At 47.5% G+C, this 27,407-nt stretch overlaps 1 protein-coding gene across 1 annotated transcript in view; it reads right to left on the reverse strand.

The window, feature by feature from the left end:
* Positions 1 to 27,407, reverse strand: part of ANO2 (anoctamin 2) — a 312,785-nt gene that overhangs the window by 71,258 nt on the left and 214,120 nt on the right. The window contains exon 15 of the mRNA XM_047066263.1: positions 331 to 405. Within this exon, the coding sequence (XP_046922219.1) occupies positions 331 to 405 (75 nt within the window). The remainder of the gene's footprint in view (positions 1 to 330; positions 406 to 27,407) is intronic.

Genomic DNA, 27,407 nt, shown 5'->3' on the forward strand with positions numbered 1-27,407 from the left:
CTCAATGCGGAAGGCACCACATCACAACCCACCCCCGGAAGTTCCAATTTCAAATACCTGGGCTCAAGGCTGGGAAGACAGAACCCCCTTCTGTAGCCACTGAAGGCCACTGACCCCCATCCCAGGTTCAAGGGAATCACCTTTCCCTCTTCAGATGGCGGGTAGTGGCCTCGCTATCAGGTTAGATCTTCCCTGTTTAGACAGGACTGTGGCTTCATCTTTACTAGTCCTCGTTATCCCCACAGCATACTAGAATAACCCACCCATAGCATTTGCTCTACAGGATCTACATGCATAAGTTACAGGCAGGTGTTCCATCAAGGAAATTACCATGAACAAGATGGAGGCGAAGTTCATCAAGTAACCTGGGAAACGATCTTTCCAGGTCAGCTTATCTTCATCATCCTGTGGAAACAGGAGAGTACAATCAGAAGGCACAAACAGATATATCGATTTTCTTTCAAATTTGCACCAATTTGCATATCCTTAATCATTCATTACTCTAGATAGGTGTTTTCCTAGTCTCTCATAGCCACAACAGCCCTCCTAATTCTGTGATCTCTACATAGCCTGGAAAAACCAAGGCGAAATGAGGACAAGATTTGATCCTTGCCTCAAACTGAGCTGACATTTTAGTTAGAAGCTGTGTGATCTCAGACACAAGTCTTGACGTTTCTGACCCGCTATTTCTTCATCTGTAAAATGGGCGCGGTCATGACACCCATTCTGCCTAATGCACAGGATGGTTTATTTACTTTGTTTCATTTTAAAGAGAAATATGTGAATGTAATAAAGCAACGGACAGATGACAGACAGAACCCAACCCAAAGAGCAGCATCCCTAAATAGATCATTCTTTAAATAAAGCATCAACCATTCACTGTAGATCCTAGTAAGTGTACAAATTACCCACAACTGCCGTTCTTCAAAGAACCTGCACGTGTGATCGTTTGTTTCCTCCGAAAGGACTATGTTCTGCCCCCGGTCACAAAAGCAAACATTTTGAGGCAGAGGTTGGGCTGATGCCTTGCAGTCAATCTGTCTGCGAACCCCACCTTTCCTTCTCAGACTGGGTCCAGTTCACCCAGGCCACTCTCCTGACCACAGTCATCCACCTTGGACAAACTCTGGGGGCCCGCATTGGCAGGGCGACGCCAGCAAGGTATGGATGTAAGACATCTCTACCAATTAGCTGCCACTTAACTTCTGCCCAGGCACTTGATTTCTCCAAGCTGCCGTTCTATAAGATTAGAATTGGTGCAGTGTCCTGCCTACTACCAAGGTTGTGGGGGAAACCCTCTAAAGCCACATTGGTGAAGATGCCCTGGAACAGCAAAGCGCTCCATGCTGGTGAGGCAGGAGTCCCCCTGCGTCTCTGCAATGTGTCTGAGTCAAACTCAGCAAGTGAACGGTCCAGGGCCTCCTGCTCTATTTTCTCTTCCCTCCTCCCTCTTATTTCAGAACACACCTGCTTTGACTCTAGCAACAGTGCCATCTAGCCTGTGAGAGCTTGTACTGTAGGCTAAGGGCCCTCCTGGCCTAAAAGACTTCTTTCTAAAGTCAAGTGGGCGCCCACCGTGTGCAGACCCTAGTGCCAGGCGTGGTGGGAAGACAGAAGAATGTAGATATGATCACTGCCCTGGGAGGCTCACAGTCAGATGACACAGAAGGGACACCCACACCAAAAAGCTTCAGGAAGCACTTGCCATTTGGGAGAGAGGGTTATCTGAGGAGTGAGGCTGTGGGCAACTTGAAAAAGGAATGGTGTGTGTCTTCCTCACGGCACATTGAAACTGAGCACAGGGCTGAGCTGGCTCAATAAATGGGGGTGGAAGTGAGGGTTAGGGCAGAAGCCATTCAGTGATTAGCACAGTCATTCCCAGATGACATAAGTAAGTGACACTCATATTTCACAGATGGCATGATACAATCCAGGCTCTAGACACCGAGCCCAGCAGACTTGCCATCACACAGTGAGAACAGGTAACTAACTACTGGTCAGACCATTCTGAACAGGTGGGAGCTTGTAAACTTACTCCTATTAGGACTGGAACAAGACGTGTTCATATTCTAAATTAGGCCAACATTAAGAGGCAGTTAGCATTCCTTTACTTTTCTCCTTCAGTGTCAATTCTTAGTTTTACTCACACCAGTGATATTTGAGATTTTGATGAGGAAAAGTGAGGATGAGTAAGATAGTAATATCACACCAAATTACCATGCATCTTAGATTGATTAGCCAGCCTGTGGCGAGGGCCAAGCGGTATGCACCCACACACAGAGGTAAGAACTCTCAGCACCTCCCTCCTCTTTTAACAATGGAGATGACAACACTTGTCCCACCTAAGTGGCAGAGGCATTGTGCAGATCAGGAGTGAATGCCTCATGAGAGCTTTGTAAGCTATAAGGCGGTAGCAGACAAAAGTAAGATCTCATCAGCTTTATGGTTATGTCAAAGGTATCAAAGGATTAGGAAGCACTTAGCTAATGTCCCCATTGTTAAGATACAAGGCTAGCTGTCTTCTGTGTTTGTTTCTTTGTCTCTGCTGTCTTGGGTCTTTGTCTCCGGGTTATGGCTCCTACTTCCAAGTCTCCAAATAGCAAACAGCTCAGCCGCAATATTCACTTGAAACCAACAAAGTGCCCTTTGGAAATGGGAGCACTGACAGTGTAGCAGGTGAGAATACTATGTAAACAAAATCCTTCCGGAGCAGTTTTGAAAAGCGGCCAATCATCCCTGAGTTGTATTTTCATTTTTAATTAAGGTATAATTTACATAGAGCAAAATGCCCCTCATTAGTGTGCAGTTCCATGAGTTGTGATAAACATACACTGCTGTGTAGCCACAAGCACAATGAGGACAAGGAATAATTACAATTCACTCAATACCCCCCCTCCACCCAAACCCCAGGTCCCTTTGGAGTCCATCTCCCCGATCTCCAGCTCCTGGCATGACCTGCCATGTGTCCCTTTAGTTTTTGCCTTTTCCAGAATGCCGTATAAGTAAACTAGAGAGTATGGAGCCTTTGGGCCTGACTTCCTTCACTCATCACATGGCAGCTGAGACTCATCCATGTGGCATTCCCAGGAGTCTGCTCCTTTTCATTGCTGAAAAGTGTTTCATTGTATGGACGTGCCATGGTCCACCTACCCATCAGCAGCAGAGAGGTGTTTGGACTGTTTCCACCTTCTTATGATTATGAATAAAGTCATTGTAAGTACTGGTGTACTGGTTTTGGTGTGAGAATAGGTTCTCATTTCACTTAGGTAGCTACCAAGTCATGGGCTTGCTAAGTCATAGGGTAAGTCTAGAAACGAGACTGAGAACAGTGATAACTGTATAAGACACCTTCTGTGAAGATGAAATGAGGTAACACATGGGAATTTGTACGGGTCTGTGCCTGGCACACAGCTAGAACCCAGTATTTGCTACCTAATATCATTACCATCATTATTATGGCTTCATCTACCATGGACCTTGGCCATGACTGGAACATATCAGGTTAAGTTTCCTTGTCAAAGTAGCAAAGGAACCCCAATTCACTTTGGGCAATACTTCCTATAGCTCAGACCCAGGGACGACTCTTCCTGTTCCAGAGCTACACAACCATCCTGTGTGGCCTCATTCTGCCATTTTGGTGCCACTCTGCCCTCACACATAGCTGCTCAACGTTCCCTCTGCTGAGTGAGTGCTCAAGAACTCTCAAAAACATCTACTTTAGAAACAGAGATCCCACCAATGTTAACATATTCTCTCTTTTTAGTTCTGTCTCCAAAAATAGTTCCTTCTCCAGGAACCCTTCATAGCCTGACCAGAGTAAGGCCAGCTTTTGAGTACATGTCCCTCCTTTCACTGAGCCTGAGCACCCCCCACCCCCAACTGGTCTTGGTCCCCAGAGCCCCAGCACACACAGCCTCTTGGGCTGAGCCCAGTTCCTGCCCCTCAGCCCTGTGGACTTGCCCATGACTGATGCCCAGAGCCATCTAGAGACTCTAGAGATAAAGAAAGACTTTTAGGGACAGGGCCTCAATCGAGGAGGGAAGTCTTGGCAAAGGAGCATGAGGCAGTCACATGGCACAGCACCTAAGTCTACAGGCATGCCTGAAGCCCAGGGCTGAATGCAGTATAATTTGTGGCTAAAATGGAAAACATTCTTTAATCCTCCCACTGCTTGGTTTACCCAGCAGACATAGAAAAACAGACTCTGGCTCCCTGTCTCCTGTCCTGAGGTCCAGCCTGCTTACTCTGCCCTCTTGGCTCCCCACACAGCTTGCTGCTTCACTTTCTCTTGTTTCTCGGCCTGCTGCCTTGGCCTTCCTGGGTTCCAGTGCTGGGCTGAGATCTTCTCTCTCCCTGACCCTGGTCCCCACCGTTCCACTGTGTGCTCTGCCCAGATTCAGAATGGAGACAGCCCCTCCCTACTCACTCTCTCAGGGGAACACTCTTCTACACTGACCCTCCTGGCAGGCCTCCTTGCCTGTAAAAGGAGGGAGTCTGGGCTGAAGCCAGTAGCCCCTCCACTAGTACTATATGTGAGGCCTTAAGATATAACCTCAGCTATAACATCACACAAAGGCCTTAAGCCGAATGACCATGGACTTAGAATATGTCTAAACCCTGTGCCAGACTCCAAGACTGACATGATCTGGGGTCTGGCTCCTCTCGAACTTCATTTCTTACCATTTAATCCCTTGCTTACTCCATTTCAGCCCCTTGGTTTCCTTCTTGCTCACTGAACACCCCAGCTGGTTTCTACCCCAAGACTTTTGTCAGACTCCTCGCTGACCTCTTTACCCAGCTAGGCCCTCTGCTCACACTCCTGTTCTCAGTCCTAGCACCCCTCCCGCCATGAGGTCTGTCCCAACGCTCCAGTCCATCCCCTGGCCCTTTCCATTCTCGATCACATCTCTTCACTATCTGAAGTTATCTTGCTTGTTTATCTCCTCTCTGTCTCCCTCAGGAAAACAGAAGCTCCACGAGGACAGGCAGTTTCTGTGTCTAGTTCTGCACCGGATTTCCGGAGCTGTGGTCAGCCTGGCCCATGGAGTTCACGTGCAAGTAGGACTCAGTGGGTGAATATCAGCTTGCAAACAACAGCCTAGCTCATTCTGGTAGCGCTCTGTGCTCGCAAGGTTGGGACCAAGTATTTAATCTTGGAGTGCGACAAATTTAGTGCCACATTAAGAGGAGCCCACAAAACAATGCTGTGCCACTGCCTCGAGTTACACACCAGTGCCAAGACCTAAGGGGGAAATGCAAATGGTTCATGGTGACCTTCTAACATTTAAAAAAAACAGTCAAGCATGTGTCCCACAGGCATGTGCCATTGAGGACAGCTTTTCTCACGCTAAACAATACAGGGAAGAGTTTTAGCCTGTGACTGATAACCAGAGGTGTTCTGACCCATCTTCCTGCCTCCAGGCTAGGAGGCCACAAGCCATCCTGTGCTCATCAGGAAGATCTCTGTGACAGACCGTGCAGCCACACTTAGCTCCTCCTGGTTGTATCTTGTCCCTTTGGGTCACATATTATATCTTACTGTACCTTACAAGCCTCTAGCTTCAGTTTGGACCCTTTCCTGATGTTCTAGCCCACAGAAGACAGAACCGATCTGTAGAACATTTGCTTACAAACTGGAAGTTCTTCATGAAATCCCCCCTTATTCTTGCTTTCTTCAGGCTCCATACTCATCATTCTTATTGTTTTCTACCAAACACGTATGGCTCTGCATTCCCGTCTGTATCTACTCCCTCTGTACCATGATGGCCCTATAGGTGGGTATCCACAGCTCACAGTGCTGGGGTGGGCAGGGGGCTGGAAAGTAGGTCCTGAGCCTTAGAAACTGGACAGGAGAGGGTTGGGGGCTCATCCCCCAGCAGATAGATGCTCAGGGCAAAGAGAAGATAGGCGGCGCTGCTATGCAGGGGTGAGGTTGGAATGGGACACCCACGGTGATGTCACTGGCTCCCACATTAGCTAATCATCACAACCACTGGGGGAGCGTTTGAAACTACACCAGTTCCTGGCCAGGCCCCAGATCTACTTAATCAGAATCTAAGGGGTGAAAGAATCAGTTTTTGAAAATGCTTCATGGGTGACGCTGTAGATCAGCCCAATTTGGGAACTACTCTTCAAGACTCACCCCTCCCTTGCTGTTTTGCTCCAGGGCCCATATTCCTGTGGCTTGCCCCACTGTGAACAGTCTCGGAGAGGAGCTCACAGCGTGGAAGCAAGCTTGGAGACAATTCCCTCATAAGAAGAGTGTCCACACAGAATGTGTCATGTCAGCTGCCCTGCTGGCCCAGACAACTTGCCAACTGGCTCCCATCCACACCCTCCCCGCCCACCCGCAGGCTGACTGCAGAGATGGAGCAGGCACCCATCACACTCGAGTGTGGGGATAAATTTCAGATCTACTGCGCTGTGTTGGCAAGAACCCGGAGGAGAACGCACGCCCTAGGCATCAGCCATGCTTGGAAGGCCAGTAGCTGAGGCCTGGTGTGGTTTGCAAACCATTTGTTGGACATGTCAGAGAAGACTTAGCAGCTGATTACCTGGCTTCATTTGCAAAGTTTACCTTGCATTTTTGTGAACTTATTGAGCTTTAAAATTCCCCACTAGGTGCAGAGCAGCTTAGTAGACACCTTATTAGGGGATGGTCCCTGCCTTCCATTCAAAAGCAGAGGTGACAGGCTTCTCAGCATGGGGGAAAAAAAATGACATTCGGAACTGTGTTGGTAACTTTTATTTAAAGACTGCGCCCTTTGAAAGATTTCAGGTGCAAATGAGTAAATAATGAACTTTACTCTTCTGAGTAAGGGCACTTTGTTCATGGTTTTAGTAACAACATCAATAAATTCTGGCCTCAAGCCAGGGACAGGGGTGTTACTCTCACACCACAGTTAGACTGTTAGATTGCATACATTTAAACTGGTGCTTGTAACTAGGTCTGCATGAGAAACAATTGTTCAGGAACTTGCAACAACAGTACACTGGCAAAAAGACACTGTAATTAACTCTCACTGTGGAATTTAGTGACACTGAACTTGAGCCTGCAATGTTTGTTTGTTGGTTTGGTTTCAGATTTTGTTAACTAGTAGACAACAGTGGTTAGTTGCTACTCCTCTTCATTAAAAACAGAGGTCAGAGCAAATGGAAAGGAACCCCAGCAAGGAAAATTGGGTAAGACACCCAGAAGCACTTCCTAGATCTTCCTCAAACCTGGGGGCCCCAGTCAAGGAAGGTGTCTTCCATTATGCTTCAGGAGAACAGTAATCTCCAACCCTGGCCCTGGCACCTCCTGTAGACACACCCAGAGCCACTAAAACACATCCTGTTCTGAAATTAAAAAGTGAAATAATCCATACAAGGGATGTCTCCCTCCATATGGACTGTGTGTAAGGCGAGAGCCTGCCCCAGCCATGCATGCTTTTTCTTTGGGTTCGGTGCCCTCCGTGACCAGGAGTTGGCTCTGTCCTGTTAGGCTGAGGATATCCTGGACAGAGCCACAGGACCATAACAGAAGGCAGTGTCCTTGGCATGCCTCACTAGGCTCTGGCACAGACAGGGGAGTGAAGCAAATGACAGGAAGAAAATCTAGAAAGGGGAGGAAATGGAGGAGGAAGGGAGAGGATTGTTGCTCGTGGTTGAATGCACAAGTGGTCTCTGCTCAGCTTCCTCTGTTGCTAGTAATACCACAGGGCCCAGGACGGGGCTCTGCCCACAGAGGGCTACTGGGTGGACTAAGTTTGTGCAGATCCCAGCACAGGAGGGCAATTGGAGCTTCTGCACTGACTGCCACCAGGCCATGTGGTGAGGAAGGGAAGGACCTGGGGCCTGCTGCTATCAGCAGACCCCCTGTACTGCTGCACCTCCCGCTCTCGTCTCACCCATATAGAGACCTTGTCATCAGCCCCTCTAGCTCCCAGTCAGTACTGAGTTCAAAGGATTTGCTTTTGACACTCAAGAAAGGTTATGACACATTAATAGGCTGGTGGGGTCAGGCCTCTCAGATGCCACTGGTGCAGTAGCCCTAGCTGCCAGACTATTGAGAGGAGGTGCTGACGAGTCCTTTTACAATCATTTAGTGAGCATCTACTTTGTGCAGAGACTGTGCTGTGCTCTAAGAGTCTCAATGTCATTACAGAGACAGATGGGTAAACACTTACAGTGCAGTGGAGTAGTCGCTGGGATGTGGCCATGCCCAGGATGCCATGGAAGCATGGGGGAAGTGCTCCTAACTTTTATGTCTTCGGAAAGACTCGGGAAAATGCATGAATGAGTGCTTGTATACATATGTGTGCATACACGCACACGCACACGTATATACAATCAAGTTTTGTGGTCTGGGAGCGCCCCAGAATAGTAACTCTGCTTAACTAAGGTAGTGGTCCAAGGCTGACTGTTCTATCCATCCATCCATCCATCCATCCGCCCACCCATCCACCCACCACTCATCTATCCATCCATCTATCCATCCACCCACACATCTATCCACCCACTCACCCGTCCACCCATCCACCAACTCACTAATCCATCCATCCATCCATCCACTCACCCATCCATCCACCTACTCATCCTTTACTGTGTGCTTACCATTGGTCTACCCACCCATCCATCCATCCATCCATCCACCCACCTACCCCACCCATCCATCCATCTACCCACTCACCCATCCATCCATCTGCCACTCATCCATCTATCCACCCATCTGTCTCTCCACCCACCCACCCTTCTATCCACCCACTCACTCATCCACCCATCCATCCGCTCACTCATCCATCCATTCACCCAACCATCCATCCTTTGCTGTGTGCTTACCATCCATCCACCTATCTACCCATCCATGCATCCACTCATTTACCCATCCAACCATCCACTCATCCATCCATCCACCCACTCACCTGTCCACCCATCCACCAACTCACTCATCTATCCATCCATCCACCCACCCACCTACCCACCTACCCTCCCATCCACTCACCCACCCACCCACCATCCTTTGCTGTGTGCTTACCATCCATCCACCTATCTACCCATCCATCCATCCACTCATTTACTCATCCACCCACCCACTCATCCATCCATCCACCCACTCACCCATCCACCCATCCACCAACTCACTCATCTATCCATCCATCCACCCACCCACCTACCCACCTACCCTCCCATCCACTCACCCACCCACCCACCATCCCTTACTGTGTGCTTATATGTTACAAGCATTTTTCAGGATTCTTTATATATCTGATCTCATTTATTCCTCACAATAAATTTATGAGATAGGAATTATTAGACCTATTTTACACCTGAGAAAATTAGGACCCAAGAAGATTACTTACTTGATCAGGGTCATGCTAGTACATTCATAAGTCGCTGAGCTGGAATTTTAATCTAGATGTGAATGATTTCAAGTCAGTGTTCTTTTTTATCTTTCCTGTGTTCCATACACTGTGTCCTTCAGAACACTGGATGTTCCACATGCACAACCTCTCTCTCTTTTAGGATATGTAATAGGCCAATGAATACCAGAGGCTCTGAGAAGACCTGAAGTATCTCCACCTAAGCCAGCATTCCCAGACCCAGCTGACCATGAAACTTCTTTGGCGGCCAACTACCAGTCCCATGGCTTTTTGACAAAAGTTGCTTTATACCCTTTCTGATCTAGGATTACAACCCAGGACTTCTGCCCCCACCCCCCACCCCCCTGGCAAGGTATATTTTTTCTTCAGCCAGCAAATAATGATTTGACCTTATGCCAATCAACAACCCATCCCTTGCATCTTGAAGATGTTTTTCTCCAACGGGCCTTCCACCTCTATTCTCTCCCCTGAGCTGCATGGCTTTTCCACGAAACACAGAGGGTAAACGACCTCATGGAAATGAGGGGTTTGATCTGCAAGTGTGGGCTGCACATACACTGGAACCTTCTCAACCTGTCTCCTGGCTCTGGGTCTCAAACTGTGACTGGCCTGGGGCAAGCACCCATCTTCCTGGTCATTCTAGCCTCATACCTTCCACTGCAGGTACTACTGTTAGGCTGGCAGGATAATGACCTCGCTTTCAACACTCGGCCTCTCAATTGCCAACTTCAGCATTAGAGAGATCTATCTGTACTTAAGTGTCTCTTTCCATCCTGCTCATAGTTCTCTTCCTGCAAAAGAGACAGACTGGCAGGACCAAGCCAGACATGCATGCTCCATGCCCAGAAGAGATTTAACTCACTGCCTCAGAAAGAGGGACTGGGCCCTGCCTCTCCCCACCTGCAGCCAAGAACCAGAAGCCAAGGCTGACACAGTGTTGTGTCCACCTGGGGGAAGCCCCTCCACTCTGCACCCTGCCCCACATCCCTGTTCTGCCACCTCTGACCCAGAGAGTCAACACACGTCACCTCCCTGCACTCCAGGCCCTGACTCACCGCATTGTTGGGCAATGACTGCCCAGAAATCTGCAGCCTCAGCTGCTCCAACCAGGCTCCCTGCTCTGTACCACAGGGTACAGCCACCTCCCTATATCACAGGCTAAGGGTTTTGTTTTGTTTTTTTTCCAATGAGCTCAAGTCACCCCATCTCAGTCTCTTGGGAGTTGGCTCCCAGGTCATGCACAGGGCATCCCTTTACTTAGGGAACAAAATGCACAGCTTCACATAAGAGCCTGCCCTCTTCTGACCTCTCCGCCACTCACTCCTCCATCTCCAGACCCTGGCAAAGGGCAGGCAGGGTTCTCTGGGATCCTGCATGAGCTAGATCAGAATTTATGGAGAATGCATTATGTTTTGATTTTTTTCTGATATAACAGTGAGGACTGAGGCAGAGGAGGGAAGAGAAATCTACCTCCTTGAAAATGGCAAGTAACCTGGAAGGAAGCCCCCGGGCAACAGATGCCTGATAGAAACAAGGAGTCTCCTCCATCACTCTTGCTTTCTTGCCCTTGTTTCCATCCATTTCACTACATCTTCAACAAATTCTTCTGGGAAAGAAAGAGGGAAAACAAAAGTGAAGGAAAGAGAGTTTCAAATTACTCCTATTGACTTCTCTCTCTCCTTTTTTTCCTTTTCTTTTTTGAGAGAGATAGAGAGTGTGCCCATGTAAGCAGGGAAGGGGGGCAGAGAGAGAATGAAGGAAGGAGGGAAGGAGGGAGGGAGGGGGAAGGGGGAGAGGAAAGAGAGAGAGAGAGAGAGAGGGAGAGACAGAGAGAGAGAGAGAGAGAGAGAGAGAGAGAGAGAATATGAATGAATGAATCCCAAGCAGACTCCACACTCAGCATGGAGTCAGACAGGGGGCTTGATCTTACCACTGTGAGATCATGACCTGAGCCAAAATCAAGAGTTGGACCCTTAACCGACTGAGCCACCAGGTGCCCCTCTCCCTCCTTCCTGAGTGTGGGGAGGAAAGCATCAGGCAGCTACCCCGGGGCTGCCCTAGAGTAGATGGATGGCTCACATCACCACTGGTTTGTGCTGGGGAAGCACTCCTGAAGTGAGGTTCTAGCCCCAGCTCTGCCATTTACTTGCTGTGTGCCATTCAGGAGCCAGAAGGAAAAGAAAAAGACATTCAGATTCCTCACTACTGAATTTTACCTTGAAAAAGTAAACTAATTTTCTGAACTATGCTCACTACTATATCCATCTCCTTTCTTCTCCCAAAGCTTCAGGCTCCCCCCCCCCCCAAAGCTGGCCACTGGTATTTCAGCAGATGAAGACTCTTTGGTAGTTGTGCAGCAAATAATTAACCTTAACCAAAAACAGGTCAGATCTTTGCCCTCGGCTGCTTAGAATGCCATGGCTGATGGGAGCATCTTTGTTTGTCTGGAATATTTGGCCAACAAACTGTATGATAATGTGATTTATGGTGAGGTCTTTGGGCCACACGGCATCAGTTCTACCCCCACACAGGCTGGAGACTAAGGATCAGTCATGCAGGTGGTATATATGATCAAGCCCCAATAAAAACTCTAGACACCAAAGCTCTGGCTTGCCTGATGGGCATTACTTTGTGAGTATTGTCACACACTGATGCTGAGAAAGTGACACTGCCCTGACCACATGGGGGGAGGACGCTCCAAGTTCCGTGTTTGGTGCTTTCTTGGACTCTACACTATGTACTTCAACCCTTGGCTGCCTTCAAGCTATGTCCTTTCCTTGGAATATATATGCCATCAATATAACAGTTTTCAGTGAGTTCTGTGAGTCCTTCCAGCAACTCACCAAAGGGAGGTATAGGGACCGCCAGACTTGTGATCTGTGTCAGAGCTGAGGGTGGTCTGTGCAGACGAAGGCTCCTAACTCTGAAGTGAGCTAACTCTTTATAGTTGGCCTCAACTTTTATGGTGGATAATACTGAGTAACGGATTGGCAGATGGTACGTCTACTGGTGAAGCAATTCCTCCTGTAGTGGTCTGGGAAACGTACCCAGTAAGGGCTCTTGCTTCATGAAAAGATTACAGGGATTGCCTTAAACGTAGTAGTCAGCTTTTAGAATCAGATAAATGCAAACGCACACTGCCACAGTGCCAGGGTTGCAGAATTTCTGGCGGTCTTGGTAATCCTTCATGGAGACAGTGCTTGGGAGCTACACAGCCTTCCTTGCTGTGCCCTTGGCCCTCGGTTCATGCTGTCAACATACACTCATTGCATTCTGTTCTGATTTTCTGTGTGTCTCCGTGCATATCAGACTGTGAGCCCCCTGAGAGCCGAGACCATGTCTTGCTCATCTTCTGCTTTCTGGAGATCAAGGCAAAGGTTACACTCTAAGTGTCTGATGAATTAATTGGACTGGGTTTGCTGATCCTTCAAGACAGTAAGCAGTTGTGTCCATGGATGTGTGGTTATTATAGCCCCATAACCAGTTTCTCTTTAAACTGTGAGCCCACATAAAATTTTACAAGTCTCCCGTTCCTCTCTAAGAAGATAGCCAAAAAGAAAAATCAACACGGAGGCAGCAGCATGGAGCTAGGAGTACACATGTGGGATGTGGGAGACCAGGGACCTGGTGACAGCCTCATAATCCCTGGTGGCTACATGACCTTAGACAAGTCACTTGACCTACCACGAGGTCTTCTCACTGTGAGGCAGCAAAAAATAGCGTGGCATCTGGCCACCTCCCCTCCACCCACAGAGGTGCCAAGAGGTAATAATTCTAAAGCTCATACTATCACAAGTTCAGATTCCACAGATATTTTTTAAGCACTTAATACCTGTTAGGGACTCTAGAAGGCACTTCACCTTGTTTCTTTCCCTTGAGTGCCCCTGTTCCGGTGTTGGAGGGTAACAGTGGGGAAGAAGCCATGAATGGAGGTAGAGATGGCAGAAGCTGGCCGTGAGACGATAATTATCGAAGCTGGGTAAGGGGGTCTGAAGGTTCACTCCACTGTCTCCTCCATTTCTGTGTATGTCTGAAATGTTCTAGTAACACATGCATTTAAAACAATCCTCTTGACAACAATGTGAGGCGAGTCTTCCTGGTCCCACTTGACCCATGGGGAACTGAGGTAGTACTGAGGAAACAGGCGGGTTCTACAGGATGCTAAAAGCAGAGTTGGGTCTGAGACCACAGGTTGCTACTTCTGTGCATTCTCCCACACCCCCAGCTGCCCATCTCTGGGGAGGTGACTGTCCTGCACAGCAGGTGCCTGCTCACTCAGAACCACACTTGCCCTCAGAAACAGGTTCTTTGAAGGTACAGGTTTGCTTCCAAGGGAGGCATATGACTGCAAAACAGTGGAGACATGAGAAAAAAATCCACCTTCCCCTCCTATGCCAGGGACCCCCTTCCACATTTCATTTGAGAAATTCAAGGAATATGGAGACTTCTCAAAGCCACAATCATCATCGGCAAACATTTGCTGAGCCCCCAAGAGCACTGAGTAGCCATCTCTGGAGACTCCAAAAGCGCTATAGCACACAGGCCTGCACCTTAGCAACTGCCTCAAATCTGCTGGCAATGATACTTTTAAATTTATTAGCAAACAGTACAAAGAGACAAAAATATCATCACAATAGTCTTCACCTTCAAAAGGATTTGCTCTAGAATGGAGAGAGGACTGCCCATCTCTTCTGCAAAGGAAGGAACTGTGTGTGTGTGTGTGTGTGTGTGTGTGTGTGTGTGTGTGCATTTTTGTACATGCATGTGTGTGTGTCAGGGAAGAGGGGATAGATGGAGCTGAGTAAAAAGAAACACACTTCTCAAAAGCCACACTAGGAACATGGCCATCTGCAGTGCCAGAGTTGGCTGCAGTTTGCGTTTGTTTGGAAGTTCAACACTGGGATCTACACAATTTTCCCTAAATAGCCCCTTGGAAAGAAGAACAACATAGCACAAGTAACACCAACAGTACTCGAAAGCATGGAGACACGCTCAACCATTTTCTTTACTCTGACCATATTTTGCCAAGGCTCACGTCCTAGAAATCTCTCCCTCTCCATTACAGGGAAGTCACCAGATGGGCTGTGTTTTCTCGCCCCACGTTTTAACTTTTTCTCAAGCTCTTGCAGCAACACACTGGTTGGCCAAGCAGAATACACCAAGGAGCTTGGGAAACATTGCCCAGTCACTTCTGCCACCTCAGAAACTCCCACCGTGCCTGTCACAGGACATCCACTGCACACGTCACTGTGCATGGCACTGCTTGGGTATCTCTTCCTGGTGGGTCGGGTGGGGGGGGTGGTTATGGCTGGAAAGGACAGCCCCTAAATGCTTCCTCCACACTTCCTCTCTAAATCAGGCGACTTTTCAAGCTATAGCTGGATTCCCCATACTCCAGATTCTCTGTGGCATCTCCTGGGCTTTCCACAGAACCAAGAGGCAATCAGCAGACCAGAAGCTAAACCCATGACCAGGCCGCCCATCCTCCCATCCAAGGATATGTAAAAACGTATCAACTTTATGACGCTGGGGAAAAAAGCCAAGTCCAACTCTGTAATTGTGGTCCACTCACAAGGCGCACTGTATTGTCAGTGCATTCTCTGGGAGGCTAGGCTGTTCATGCCTCACGGAGGCAGGGGCTGTGAAGGATAACAGAGGCCTTGCAGTGTTCTACATTCTGTGCCCTTCTAATGATCTGGATTTAAAAAGCATAGTCCTTGGATTGAAGAATCAAGCTCTTCAAGTAAATGCTGCCCTGCTCATTTTCTTTCAAGTTAGATTTGGGCCTAGTGTGAATGGTCCCTGGATGTCAGTACCCGGTGTAAGGGAGTCAGCTTCCTATATGTGTGTGGTGTGGTGTGTGTCTGTGTGTGTGTGTGTGTGTGTGCCCATGAGTGCCTGCTAAGGAAGCAGAGAAAGTAGCAGACACCCAATACATCAAAAATTTCTGCCAAATGACCTCACAATGAGGAATAACATCCACCTTGGGCAAGAGTCTAGAAGTGAACAATTTCAAAGAGAATTCCACGCACTTAGAAAGAGCCAATATCAGTATCTTAGAGCAGATAATGCCATAACTTCCCTTTTGTTTGGAAGTTCTACGTAATACCACTTCTGGACTTCAGGAAGGCATTTTTATGAATTTAATTTTTAAATAGGTAATGTGCTCCAGTGGTTCAAAACACCCCAGCGTATCCATGGTAAAGGGTCTTCCTCTTATCCAAGTCCACACCTGCCTGGCTCTCATTCCCCAGATGCAACCACTATTACGAATTTCCTGACTACACTTACGGGATGACTTATGAATACAGGAGTACAAATGTGTGTGTGCGTTTACTTGCATTTTCTCCCTCTTTTACACAAAAGGAGGCACACCATGCACCCTGTTTAGTACCTTTGGTGAAGCCTGAGAAAAGCTATACTAACTCTGAGGACAAGCTGGAGAAATGGGGAGCGGATGGCGCTGTGCAGTGATGGAGACGTGGCACAGAACCAGAAATGGAAGCTAGTTCTGTTGACTTTCTGTCTTGGGTCCTTTCCACTGTGCTGCCTTCCCATTGCACTGTCTCCTGGATCTGCTATTTGCTCACTGTTAAAAAACAGACAACAGGCCCAAAATGGAGTCTCTTGTGCTACGCCCATGTCACCAAACTGAGACTTAATACCTAACCCAACTGCAGTTTCAGCCTCTCCCAGGAATGTGATCTTAACCAGTCAGTCTGGAATTTCCTGATCAGCACTAGTGAGATAATCCACCTGACAGACCCCTGCCTTCCTCCCAAAGATCTTGCTTTAAACAATCCACTTTTTGCTAGTAACTTCCTTGTTCTGTCCCCTTCTGCCTAGAAGAGTCTCTCATTTTGTACAGCTCTTTGGAACTCCTTTCTACCTGGCAGATTAGATGCTAGATGCTACCTGATTCATAAGGCACTGAATAAAGCCAACAAGGTTGTTTAAATTTACTCGGCTCAATTTTGTCTTTTAATACCATGTAAAGGAGTATCTCTTAAGCCCCAGCAAGCCTCTCAGAAGCAGTGTGTCCACTTCTTTAAGTGGCTTAAAATCTCCCCTGGCAATCTTGCACATACTACTCATTTGTTTAATAAACCTTTTCCTCATAGATGATGCAAAGATCAATTCTGAGCCCTTATCTCTTCAAATGATTAAATGGCCTCACCACATGGAAGCCCCAGCCCAGTGCTTGGCACATAGTAGCTACTTCATAAAATAAGTATTAGCAGAACTGATTGATTACCAAACTCCAATTTAATGGGATCTGCAGTAATCCAGAGACAGAGAACTGGCTCCTTTCAGAGCCAGACCAGAGATGGTTTACTCTGGCGACAAAAGCCTTCCTCGAGCCTGAGGTCACTTCCTACCTTCCCGCCAGAGAATCGGAAATAGTGGTTTTCTTCATTTTCAGAATTCATTTAAGAACCCCGTGGATTCTAATGGTTACCTACTGGCAATGTTCAGGCCCACCCCTGGACAAAGCTGAGCTGGAAGGCCAGGCAGGTCAAGGGGGGGGGGGTGAAATGGCAGCACCAAATTTGGGGCAGGGATGAGAAATTCTCTCCCAGGGCCACCTTTACTGTCCCTCCTGGCTTCCCCCCACTTCACCCCTGACCTGCCCTTGCCCATCAGACCAACTCTGATCTTCCATCAGACTGATGATCTCAGGAAGTCACATTTCTTTACTGCTGGCTTCAGTCATGTACGAGAGAGGGTGACCCCCTGGAGAAAACAATATTTACTCAGAGATTCCAAAAGTGAAGGAGGACTCCCAGGAAATTAGTTGTTGCTTTTGTTGGAGACCGCGACCACTCTCCACTCACCAGTATAAATAATTATAAACTTGTGGTAGCTAGTGAGCACAGGAAAGGAGAGCAAAGTAAAACTTCCATTGGCTGGTAATTTTCTGAATTAATCTGCAAGGTATATGTCTTTTCCAGGCCACCAGAGAATCTCAGGTCAAGTCCCCAAACAGTGCACTGGGCTCTCATCCTAATTTTCCCTTAGGGAGCCAACACAGTCATTACCTCCACATAAACATGTCACCCCTCCCCACACACAGCCCTGGGAAATCTCTCCCAGCCAGCCACAAGTGAAGGAACTTAACAGCTCTGGCAAGCAGCACTGTCTCAAATACAGAAAATGGCTGGCACGAGGCTCCCTCCAGGGTCACAGCCTTCTGTTGGCACCGGTGGCCACGTATTCCTAGAAGAAGCGCTCTCTGGGAAAGGTGCAGAGCTGCCGGCTCTTCCACCACACCCAGACTGCAGCGGTGACAAGTGCTGGGTTTGAATCCTGCCTCTCACACTGGGCTCTGAGTCATTGTTTTAGTTGCCCGAGCCGCAGTTTTCCTCATCTGTAAACCTCTGCCTCCTGGAGGAGTTATAAGGACTAAGTGAAAGTATCCTAGCAAAATATTGAGCAGAGCACCTGGTAGGCTGGTAGTGCTAGATAAATGTGACTTATATAACATCATGACTGTGGCCCTCAAAACAGAACACCACCCCCTGCCCCCACTGCCTACTGCATCAGGCTTCCACTCTGCTCCCTGGCTTTCAATTCTCTCCCTCCAAGCTTTCTCCCACATCGTGTTCCGGTCCTCATTTCCTCCTGCTCCCCGTCAGCCATCTTCTGTTCCCAGACATTGGGAGAGTGTCTCCCTACCAGCTCTTAGTCAATAATAACAAGAATAAATCATCCCAATAACAACAACAGGGACAGTAGGCAGGTGACACCTGCATATGCTGGGTGCCGAGAAGGGCTCTGCATAGGCCCTCTCACTCTGTCTTCATCATACCACCTCACTCGCTCACCACAAGCCTGTGGGATGGGGTCAGTATGTCAGCTTTAAAGCTCAGGGGTAAAAGGTCAAGCTGCCCAAGGTCAGTCTGCAACCTTACTAGAATGTAAGCTGAATGACAGCACAGGGTGCTGCTATGTCTACATCCATGTTCCTAAAACCTAGGAGCGTTCCTGCCCTTCAACAAATATTAGTTGGATACATGAATGAGTGAATGAATGGGTAGATGGATGGATGGATGGAAGGTAGGAAGGAAGGTAGGAAGGAAGGAAGGGAGGGGCTGGAATCTGAGTCTCTGGTCAGTGTGAGTCCACGTCCAGATATGACACTCTTCCTGCTACCTCTCTATGTATATCCTATTCATCCTTAGGAGACCAGCTTCTTCCAAAAGTTTTCTGCCAGCTACAGCCCACTACTTTCGGTCCTTTTCTAGTGTGTTTGTAACATGCAAAGTCTCCACCACACAATGCAGGGCTTCGTAAACAGTCTAAGGGCAAGGGCTACTTATTCACTAGACCTCTTGGTCTCATAAATCAGGCACTTAAGAAACACCTCCTGGTTGAATGGCATCTTTCAAGGGAAAGGCTGCCAGTCATCACCTCCTCTAGATCCCTCCATCTCCAAACGCTAGCCTTTCTAATAGGAAAGACGAAGTGAACTGAGTCTTACTCCTGATGTTTTTCGAGGAACTACATTTGCCCTTGATCTCTTGCCCCAGTATGTCACCACCTTCTGGCAAGTTCTTAAAGCTGCTCTAACAATGGGCTGTAGCAGTAACTCTGCCCCAGGTGCCAGGAGTCCTGGTCCCAAGTCCCAGCTCTAATGTTACTTGCTATAAGAACTTCTCCATTCTGGAACCCAGTTTTCTCATCTGTAAAATAAAGGTGTCCACGATCTCTACATTCTCATCTGCTTTGACTATCCACGCAACTCATGTGCCCACCCTATCCTCAGGGCCACAGAGAGCAGGACAGGTCTACTTGCAGCTGAACAGCCCTTCTAAGGTGGGAGGTCCGTGTCCCACCTCCCCCTTCCCTGTGGTTTGCACCGTGATGTCCCTCTAGACCGCTCCTCAACAGAGGGCTCCTGGACCAGGAGCCACATCACTTCTGCCAAGATGGCACACTGTGTACCACTCTGCTCCCCTTCCTCACAGGGCCCCTCTCCTTACTAGAGACCAGACACACTGCTCTTCCCTGTCACAGGGGCAAGAGGTGACAAGAGGAAGGCAGGGTTCTTAGCAAGAGTTGCCGACAACCTCTCCTGAAGGTAAAGAAGCTCTCTGAGCACCATGGTAAGAAATACACTTTGGAAAGGCATCAGCCACTGAAAGGGGATCTCTCAGATAGACAGGAATGAAAAGAACATTCGGTCATGGCTTGGCCAAGAAACAAACATGCTGGGCAATTGTCTCGTGCCGACAAAGAATGAACAACAAAAGGATGAGACTGCTTGCTTTTAGAAGCATCAAGCCAACTAACCAGGTGAAATGTGGCTCCCTGTTCACAATAATTATTGGGTGAAAAACTGAGGTTACAAAGTGTGCAGTACATCGCATTTTACATACAGACAAAGATCCACGAAAGCACACAAAGATCCAAAGCAAATATATTAAAATGTTGACAGGGATCACATTAGGAATGATGCTTTTAAAAAGCATTTGCTTTAGGCGTGCCTGGGTGGCTCAGTCGGTTGGGTGTCCAACTTCGGCTCAGGTCATGATCTCGTGGTTCATGAGTTCAAGCCCCACATTGGGTTCTGTGCTGACAGTTCAGAGCCTGGAGCCTGCTTCAGATTCTGTGTCTCCCTCTCTCTCTCTGAGCCTCCCCTGGTTGTGCTCTCTCTCTCTCTCCCAAAAATAAATAAACATTAAAAAACAGCATTTGCTTTAAAAAAAAAATACTTCTTTGTAGTTTCTAATTTACCTGCAGTAAACAAGCATTGTTCCGTAAGGAGAAAAAAAATACTAAGTTATTGTAAATGTCATCTCATCCTAAGATTTTGAAAATAAAAATGTTAAAAGTAAAAGGTTCTTCCCTTTTAAAATGTACTGCAGAACTGACCCCAGATTGAACAGAAGGAAATGCATGAGCTTGAGGAACTAGAGAAAGGATAGAGGTTCTCAGGACTCAGGAGGGGCACAAGGCAGGGAAAGGGGAAAGGCTCCAGGAGACACTTGGGGTCAGAGGGGTGGTGCTAGGAAGGCCCCCGGAACCCACCAGAAAGGAGAGTAAGTCATGGAAGACAAATCCTGTTCACACACAAGTCAGACCTACAGGAGACAAATGGGAAGTGCAAACCAACAAGCCAAATCCTGTTTCAGAACAGAAGCAAAGACAACATTACTCTACTTGATGTTTGGAGATTCAAGAAGGTATCATTCTTTCAACATGTATTTACCTTTTATTAGTTATTAATTATTGTCCTTTTATTAGTTATTACTTATTATTCTGTTAGCATAATCCATTATCCCTCTCTACCCTCCTCTCCTCCCCCTTTAGCAAAAGGGGACTTTGCAGACAGAAGAATGAGAGATGTTCTGGTTTTTCCGAGGCCCTGGTTAGGTACCCCTGGTGTGCTTGGGATCCTCTCTCTGACTCTCTCTCTCTTTTCCTCTCTCTGCCTCTCTCTCAAAATAAATAAATAAATTTAAAACTTCTTCTGCTGAAGATGAGCAGGAGGAAAGATCAGCTAGAGGTAGGGAAGAAAACCCACCCCAGGAAAAGAGTGAGACTATGGACACATTGCTTTCTTCCCTGAAGCCATCAAAGGCTCTGGGTCCCGACTCCTTGTTGAGAAGTTCTACTCCTCAGGCTCAGTTTGGAGATAGTGGCCCCTGGGTAATTGAAGTTGGCAGATTTTGACATGTATTTCCTGGGGGTGACCTTGAAGATGTTCTGATTCTAATTTAGAAAGACTCTCAGTTTGGAACACTAGCTGCATAGCTAGATCCCTATACCTCCACCTCTACCAGATGTGACAGGATCATTTATGTTAGGAATTTGAAGGGCTGTCCAACCAGAGCCTTGGACTAGTGCCTCAAGTTGGCTCCAAGTCCACCTATGCTTAAGCCAAAACCTTCAGGGCACCAACTGGGTGGCGAGGGTGTCTCTGGGCTCTGAGTTAGGAGGCCAAATTGTCAGTTTCCTGGGACATATCTGGGACCACACTCTCTGTATAAAGAGACACATCAAGGTGAACGCTGGGGACTGAGGTTAACATTTTCCAACACATTTACTGGAACACAATGCTGATATGGAGCGAACACCATCTTCTTCTGAATTACATGGAATTAGATGGACTGGTAATTGGTTAAGTAAAAATATCCAAGAGTGTTGACAAGTGAGATAATGAAGGAAGGTCCTTGATAGTGTGCCACAGTCCTTTGCTCTTTTCTGGTCAATATTTTCATCAATGATCTGGATTAAAGACAGAGACAGTAAGCTTAAACTGTGCAAATATCACCAGGCTGGAAAGAACAGATAACACACTGGCTGTCAGTAGGAGTACCCATGAAGATCTCAGTTGCCTAGCAAGAGTAGCTGAAATTCACAAGTTGGGTTTGAATCTGACAATTGTAAGGACCTATATTTAGGTTCAAAAAAGCATATGGGTGAGCACAGCCCATGCCAATGTCAGCTCATCTGAACAAGACTTAGGAATCTGAGCTCAGTATAAGCCAAAAGCGTGAGGCAGCCTCTAAAACTTAGATTATACTGACAGATGTATAACTTTTGAAACTAATCCAGTAAGTCCAACTCTGTCTACTTTTGGAGCTCTTCTCCGGCACCTTATTAAAAGGGACACTCACAAATAGGAGAGGTGACCAGAATAGGAAAAGATCTGGAAACAGTGTCAAGTAGGGGATGGGTGAAATAGATGGCATGCTTTGCGAGGAATGGAAAACACTCAAGTGAGGCAGGACAGCCAGCTTCAATTATCGGAAGAACTGCCTTGTGAAGATGGCTCTGCCTCTGCTGTGTGCACCTGGAGAGCAGCACTAGGACCCACTGGTGGAAATCGTGGGATTCCTGATCAAAAGGTGGAACAGGCTGCATTATGAAGTAGTAAATCTCCATCCCTAGGAGCATTCAAGCAGAGGCTAAATGAGCACCTATCAGAGACATGGTAGAACTTATTGGAACCCTCGTAACTCTGGGGCTCTGTGAATTCAGGGCCACATAATGATGCAAGAAAAAATCCCAGGTAATGAGGAAAAGCAAACAGGGGATATGTCATGGCTAGCCACCTGCTGGAATTCTGGTCACGAGGATTAATGGGAGGTGACTCACAGGTGGTCTCAGGGTAAAGGATACAGACAAGGTTAAGCTCTTATAAAGACGAGCCTCTGGATGAGAGAACTTCTCTGCAGTGAAAAATGGAAAAGCTTTTTGCACGAGGCTCAAGCTTTGCACGAGGCTCAAGGCACGAGACAATTGCCGGAGTGGAGGAGGTACCCGTTACTTGTCCAAGGACCTGGTGCCATTGCCAGCAGCCCCAGGACCTGCACTAAAGACTTTGCAACAGGGCACTACTTTGTGCTCTCTGTGGAAGGGCGATCTCTAAGCTGGAAAGACACTTCAGATAAACTCAGAACAGATAGCATCCCTATTAACAGATCTGGGGTGGAGTCAGTGTGGCAGCCATGGGACTTCCAGGAGATCACTTCCCCTATCTACCCTTGGTGTTCTCTTCAGTGAAGGGAGGGGAGGGCTACAGATATGTCTGACTAGTCACTTCCACCTCTCACATTTGCTACGACTTTCATGGATTTTGTGACTTTTGGTTCAGTGACATCAAGGTCACAGCACACATGGGAGGGACAGAGTGCCCAAGGTGTAATCAATTTCCCATAAGGATGAGGCCAAAGCAGGGTGTCCTTGGGGAAAAGCTCCATAAGGACAGCGTTCAGAGTTGTGGCTGACCCCGCCCCACTTTCCCACTCCCATCCCTGGGAATAATGCTTAAAGTGCAAGTCCCACTAAAAGTTAATGAACAAATCCCCCACTGATGTTGCAGTCGCTTCCACCCGGGAGGAAATTTACTCTCTTCCTCTAACCTTTTCCTTCCTTATTCAGCTTCATATCCTCTTCTTACTCCCTCGAGCCCATTACTACTTATGGCCCCTGTGGCTATTTTTCGAGTCAAAAAGCTATTTATTAAGCTCTTACATCTCTTCCTTGACAACCCTTATTCTCCCTCATTTCCCTGTTCAATCCACAAACCTACACTTCCTTTGACTAACCCCCAGGAACACAGAAGGATCAGTCTTGGCAAGTTTCCTTCCTGGATCCAGAGGTTAAGCATAGACTGTGCTGGGAAACAGAGGGGTAGAAGGCATAACTGGACAAAATTATGGAAGAAGAGGTCCATTGCTTTACTTAAGTTATTCAAAAAGTGATATTCATGCTTTCTCTTTAATGAATTTTCTTTTTTTCCTGAGGAAGAAGGGAGGAAACATGCATAGAGATAAGTTCAATGGTTCTTGAATTCTTTATCCTAAGACCTGTGTTTTTCTTTCTGGTTTCCTATCCCACAGTTTTGGATTATTAAATTTTTTCAACTCCTATATTCACCCAAACCAGAAAGTAGGTTGAGGATTCTGGTCTTTTGAGATTTTAAGAGATAAATGAGTAATCTACAAGGGAAACTATTATGGTCTTGAGTTATCGGCTGTATATTCTCTCTCTCTCTCTCTCTCTCTCTCTCTCTCTCTCTCTCTCTCTGTTTCTCTTTCTCTCAGCGGGGCTAGGCAAAGGGAAGGAATATGGAAGGTCAGTCATAACAATGAGGGATAGAGGCCTGGGTAGTGGTGGGTTGGGGGTGAAGAGAACCATGCTCACAGCAGCCACAGGCACAGGAAAGAGGCAAGGCTAAGAGGTCCTGCAGTTCATGCTGTTCAGCTCCAATGCCCTGGGAACTTACTGTGTCCAGCTCAGGTAATGTCCTACAGGCCAAGAAATACTATGTTAGGCACTGAAGAGCCTATGTTTGTGAACGCAGTTAGGCAAGAAAGCAGGCAACACATAAGGACTGGCCATCTCTTTCCCTGGATGTTAAAGATTTATTGAATTCTGCTATGTGGCTACTGCCATGCCAACTATGGTGGGAAATGAAATGAAAAACTATGGTTCTCTACCTTCAAGGAGCTAATCATGTGGTTGATACCATATTTGGATACCCAACAAAGATCACTCACCTGAGTGGAATGAGTGAAATGTGGTCTTATTTGGAGGCAAATGGAGAGACAAGAAAACATTGGGAGTTTTTCTTTTCCACACTGAGATGTCTATACTTATCAGGAGAAAGCAGAGAAGAATGGTGACCTCTAGGACCCTGTAGCACTGAGGGCTATGATGATATAGCCAGTGTCCCCTAGGGCCACCCCCTCTCTGCAGTGTTCTTGGACCTGTCTCTATTCTGTGCATTCTAAAAGCATATCCTGACCCTGGGCTGTGAGAAACACTACCTCCAGCTGTCTGCCTTATTATCATCATAAGCCTTCTCTCATGGCCCTCTCTCTATGTGAGCCTATAATTAAAGTCAGAAGACACAGCTCAGGCAAGATCCTGAACTATCTTATTTTGGGGAAAAAAAAAATCAAGAAGTGGAGGAAAGATTCAGATGTCTCTCCCACTCTCTCTGAACTGTCAGAGATCTGTAAAAGATTAAAAAATTTAAAGGGAATGCAATGTATACCATCTTCCCTCAACAGACTTTAATCTGGTTGAGGAGACAAGGCTCAGACAAGTGAGGACTTAAACACTAAACAAATAATAACAGACTTAAACAGGCAAGTTGGGGGTCCACAGAGTCAATTCTGTGTTGGCCACATACAGTGGAATTTTCTGGGCAACCTAAATTTTAACAACCAGATCAATCGTTAGGTCATATGTCTTGATTTTCAGTTTAGAAAACAGAGTCACCATGATTGTATGCCAAAGAGTCAAAAAGATACTATGTGTAAGAGAACTTCAGAAGAGGGAGGGGGAAGATCTCAGTGCAGGCAGAGGAGGTCAGAGATGGCTTCATGGGGGAGGCCATGACAGGGACCTGGAAATGGTCCCCATCCTCCAAGTGAGTGCACCCACTAGTCCGGCCCTTCCAAGGTTTGGCCTCGCAGCTATCTTGCCTCCGCTCCTACCTTCATCTCTCTTGAATCTGCTCCACTTGGGCCCTCCCTCTGCCCCCATGTGAGATAGTGTTCCACCATCTATAATTCACTGTGGCAGGTGTGTTCAGGGACAGGAAGGCATGGAGACAGGAGACTATAAACAACTGTCCTCACCACCACTCCGGTCACACTCAAAGCTTAGGCAGGCCCAGTATCTGCCCTGGGGCCCTTCATGCCCTTCATGCCAGGTGTCCCTCCCACCCCACCCCTCACCAGGCCCTAGGGCTCCTCGGCTGACAATGTGGCACCAAGATCTGGCAGTAAACAGCTCCACCAGAAATACCAGCTGCTCTTGGGTTTTTAGCACTGCCAACAGTGGGACCACTGCTCCCCTAAGGGATCAGAGCACCAATTCACAAATATTCACTGAGTTTGGGCCACGGGCTAGACACAGACACTATGATAATAAAACAGAGAAGGCCTTTGCCATTGAGGAGTTGATAATCCAGTGGGGAAATAGCCAAGTAAGAAGAAATTAGTTTACAAAGTCTGAGCACTACACACAGGGAGCTGTCCCTCTTTGAGGGCCACGGAAGCTCCACGTGGTGTTCTTGGTTCAAAGTGGGTCAGCTTCCACCTGGGAATACCATTCCCCCAAAAGAGTACAACTTCTTCCCAACTACTCTGGTTGCCTTGGCCCTAGTATTCAGCATTGCTTGAAACACCACTTCTTCTAGGAAGCCTTTCCCTACTAATCATATTCCATCCTAAATCTCTATATCCCTCTAAGGTTGTAAGATACAGCATGGCACACCCATCTGCTGATATTTTTGGTGCCTCCTTCCCACGTAGTTAATGCTGGTTCCATTCTAACCATTACCCACTTCAGAATAAGGTCCAGATTGTTTACTCATTTTAATCTTCCCCCTGGAAGTCCTAAAGAGCCTGGTGCTTTAACAACGGTTCAAGGCCCAGGCTTTGGAGTCACGGGTCTTTGGTGCAAATTCTGGCTCCACTACATATTAGCCTAGGAGATTAGGTACATTACCTATTTCTGTGAGCCTCCATTTTACCCCTTATACAATGTATGAAATTAACCAACTCCCAGAGTAGCAATTAAATAAGGTAACAGCAATTAAATAAGGCAATATAGGAGAAAGGTCTAGTTCTGTGTCATGTACATGGCATGTTCTCAAGAAGTCAGGGTTCTTTGGTGCCAGATCTGTACACAGTAGAGACTCAGTATGAGCCGGAGACTGCCTGTGCCCATCTTGGCATGGTTATGAGGAATCAACTCTCTCTACTCTTGGGCTGGCCAGTGGTAGGAGAGACAGAGAAGGCCCCAAGCATCTACTAAGCCACCCTGGAAAGGGGCCTGACCTTCAGAGTAAGGCCTGCACGGCTGTCTGAACTTGGTCAATTAGCAGAGGACTGGGGTCAAGAGCCATAGGAAAGCTGGGGGCTTACAGGGTACCAATGATACTCTTGGCATGTCCACAGGAGTCTCCGTGAACATGGAAAGGATCATAGGAGCGAGGGCTGGTGACAGTCCACCCTTCCCAGTCAGGTCAAGTTCCTTCCTTCGTCACCATCTACTCCCTCACCACTCACCTCCACCCAACCACAACAGAGAAGAGGGGCTTCAAGGGAGAGCTGAGAGCAGGACAGGACAACTGCCTGTGGCGACCTTCTCACTCCAGCCTGGCTTCTGCAAATAGCTCTGCCCACAGAGGACTTGGCCATTTCCCCAATCCTTCTGCTGGAGCAGCACCCCCCTCAAGTGGCAGCAGAGATAATTCTATTGAGACTGGCTTCTTCTCATCTGGAAAACAGACAGTTTTGGTATCAGGCAGAGAGGGGCCGGCCCCCCAGACAAGGTGGGGCAGCCTTTACATAGCGAGCCAGTGGGCAGACTCCTGCAGGATCAGGTCCTGGGGCAGCTCTCTGGAATGGCAAGGTTTCACTCCCCGTCTCCTGGCAGAGCCCTCCACTGCCTGCTCACTGCACCCCAAGAAATGAAAAGCATATATGTGTTCTCATAGCCATCAGCCAAATCTGTTGACCCCTACAGAACCACTACTTACATTGTCTGCACATACACACACACACACACACACAC

Source organism: Lynx rufus, unplaced genomic scaffold (assembly GCF_022079265.1).
Source record: "Lynx rufus isolate CCGP_SWC_20201006 ecotype Redwood Valley unplaced genomic scaffold, mLynRuf1.p SCAF_7, whole genome shotgun sequence".
In the NCBI taxonomy this organism is placed as follows: Eukaryota; Metazoa; Chordata; class Mammalia; order Carnivora; family Felidae; genus Lynx; species Lynx rufus.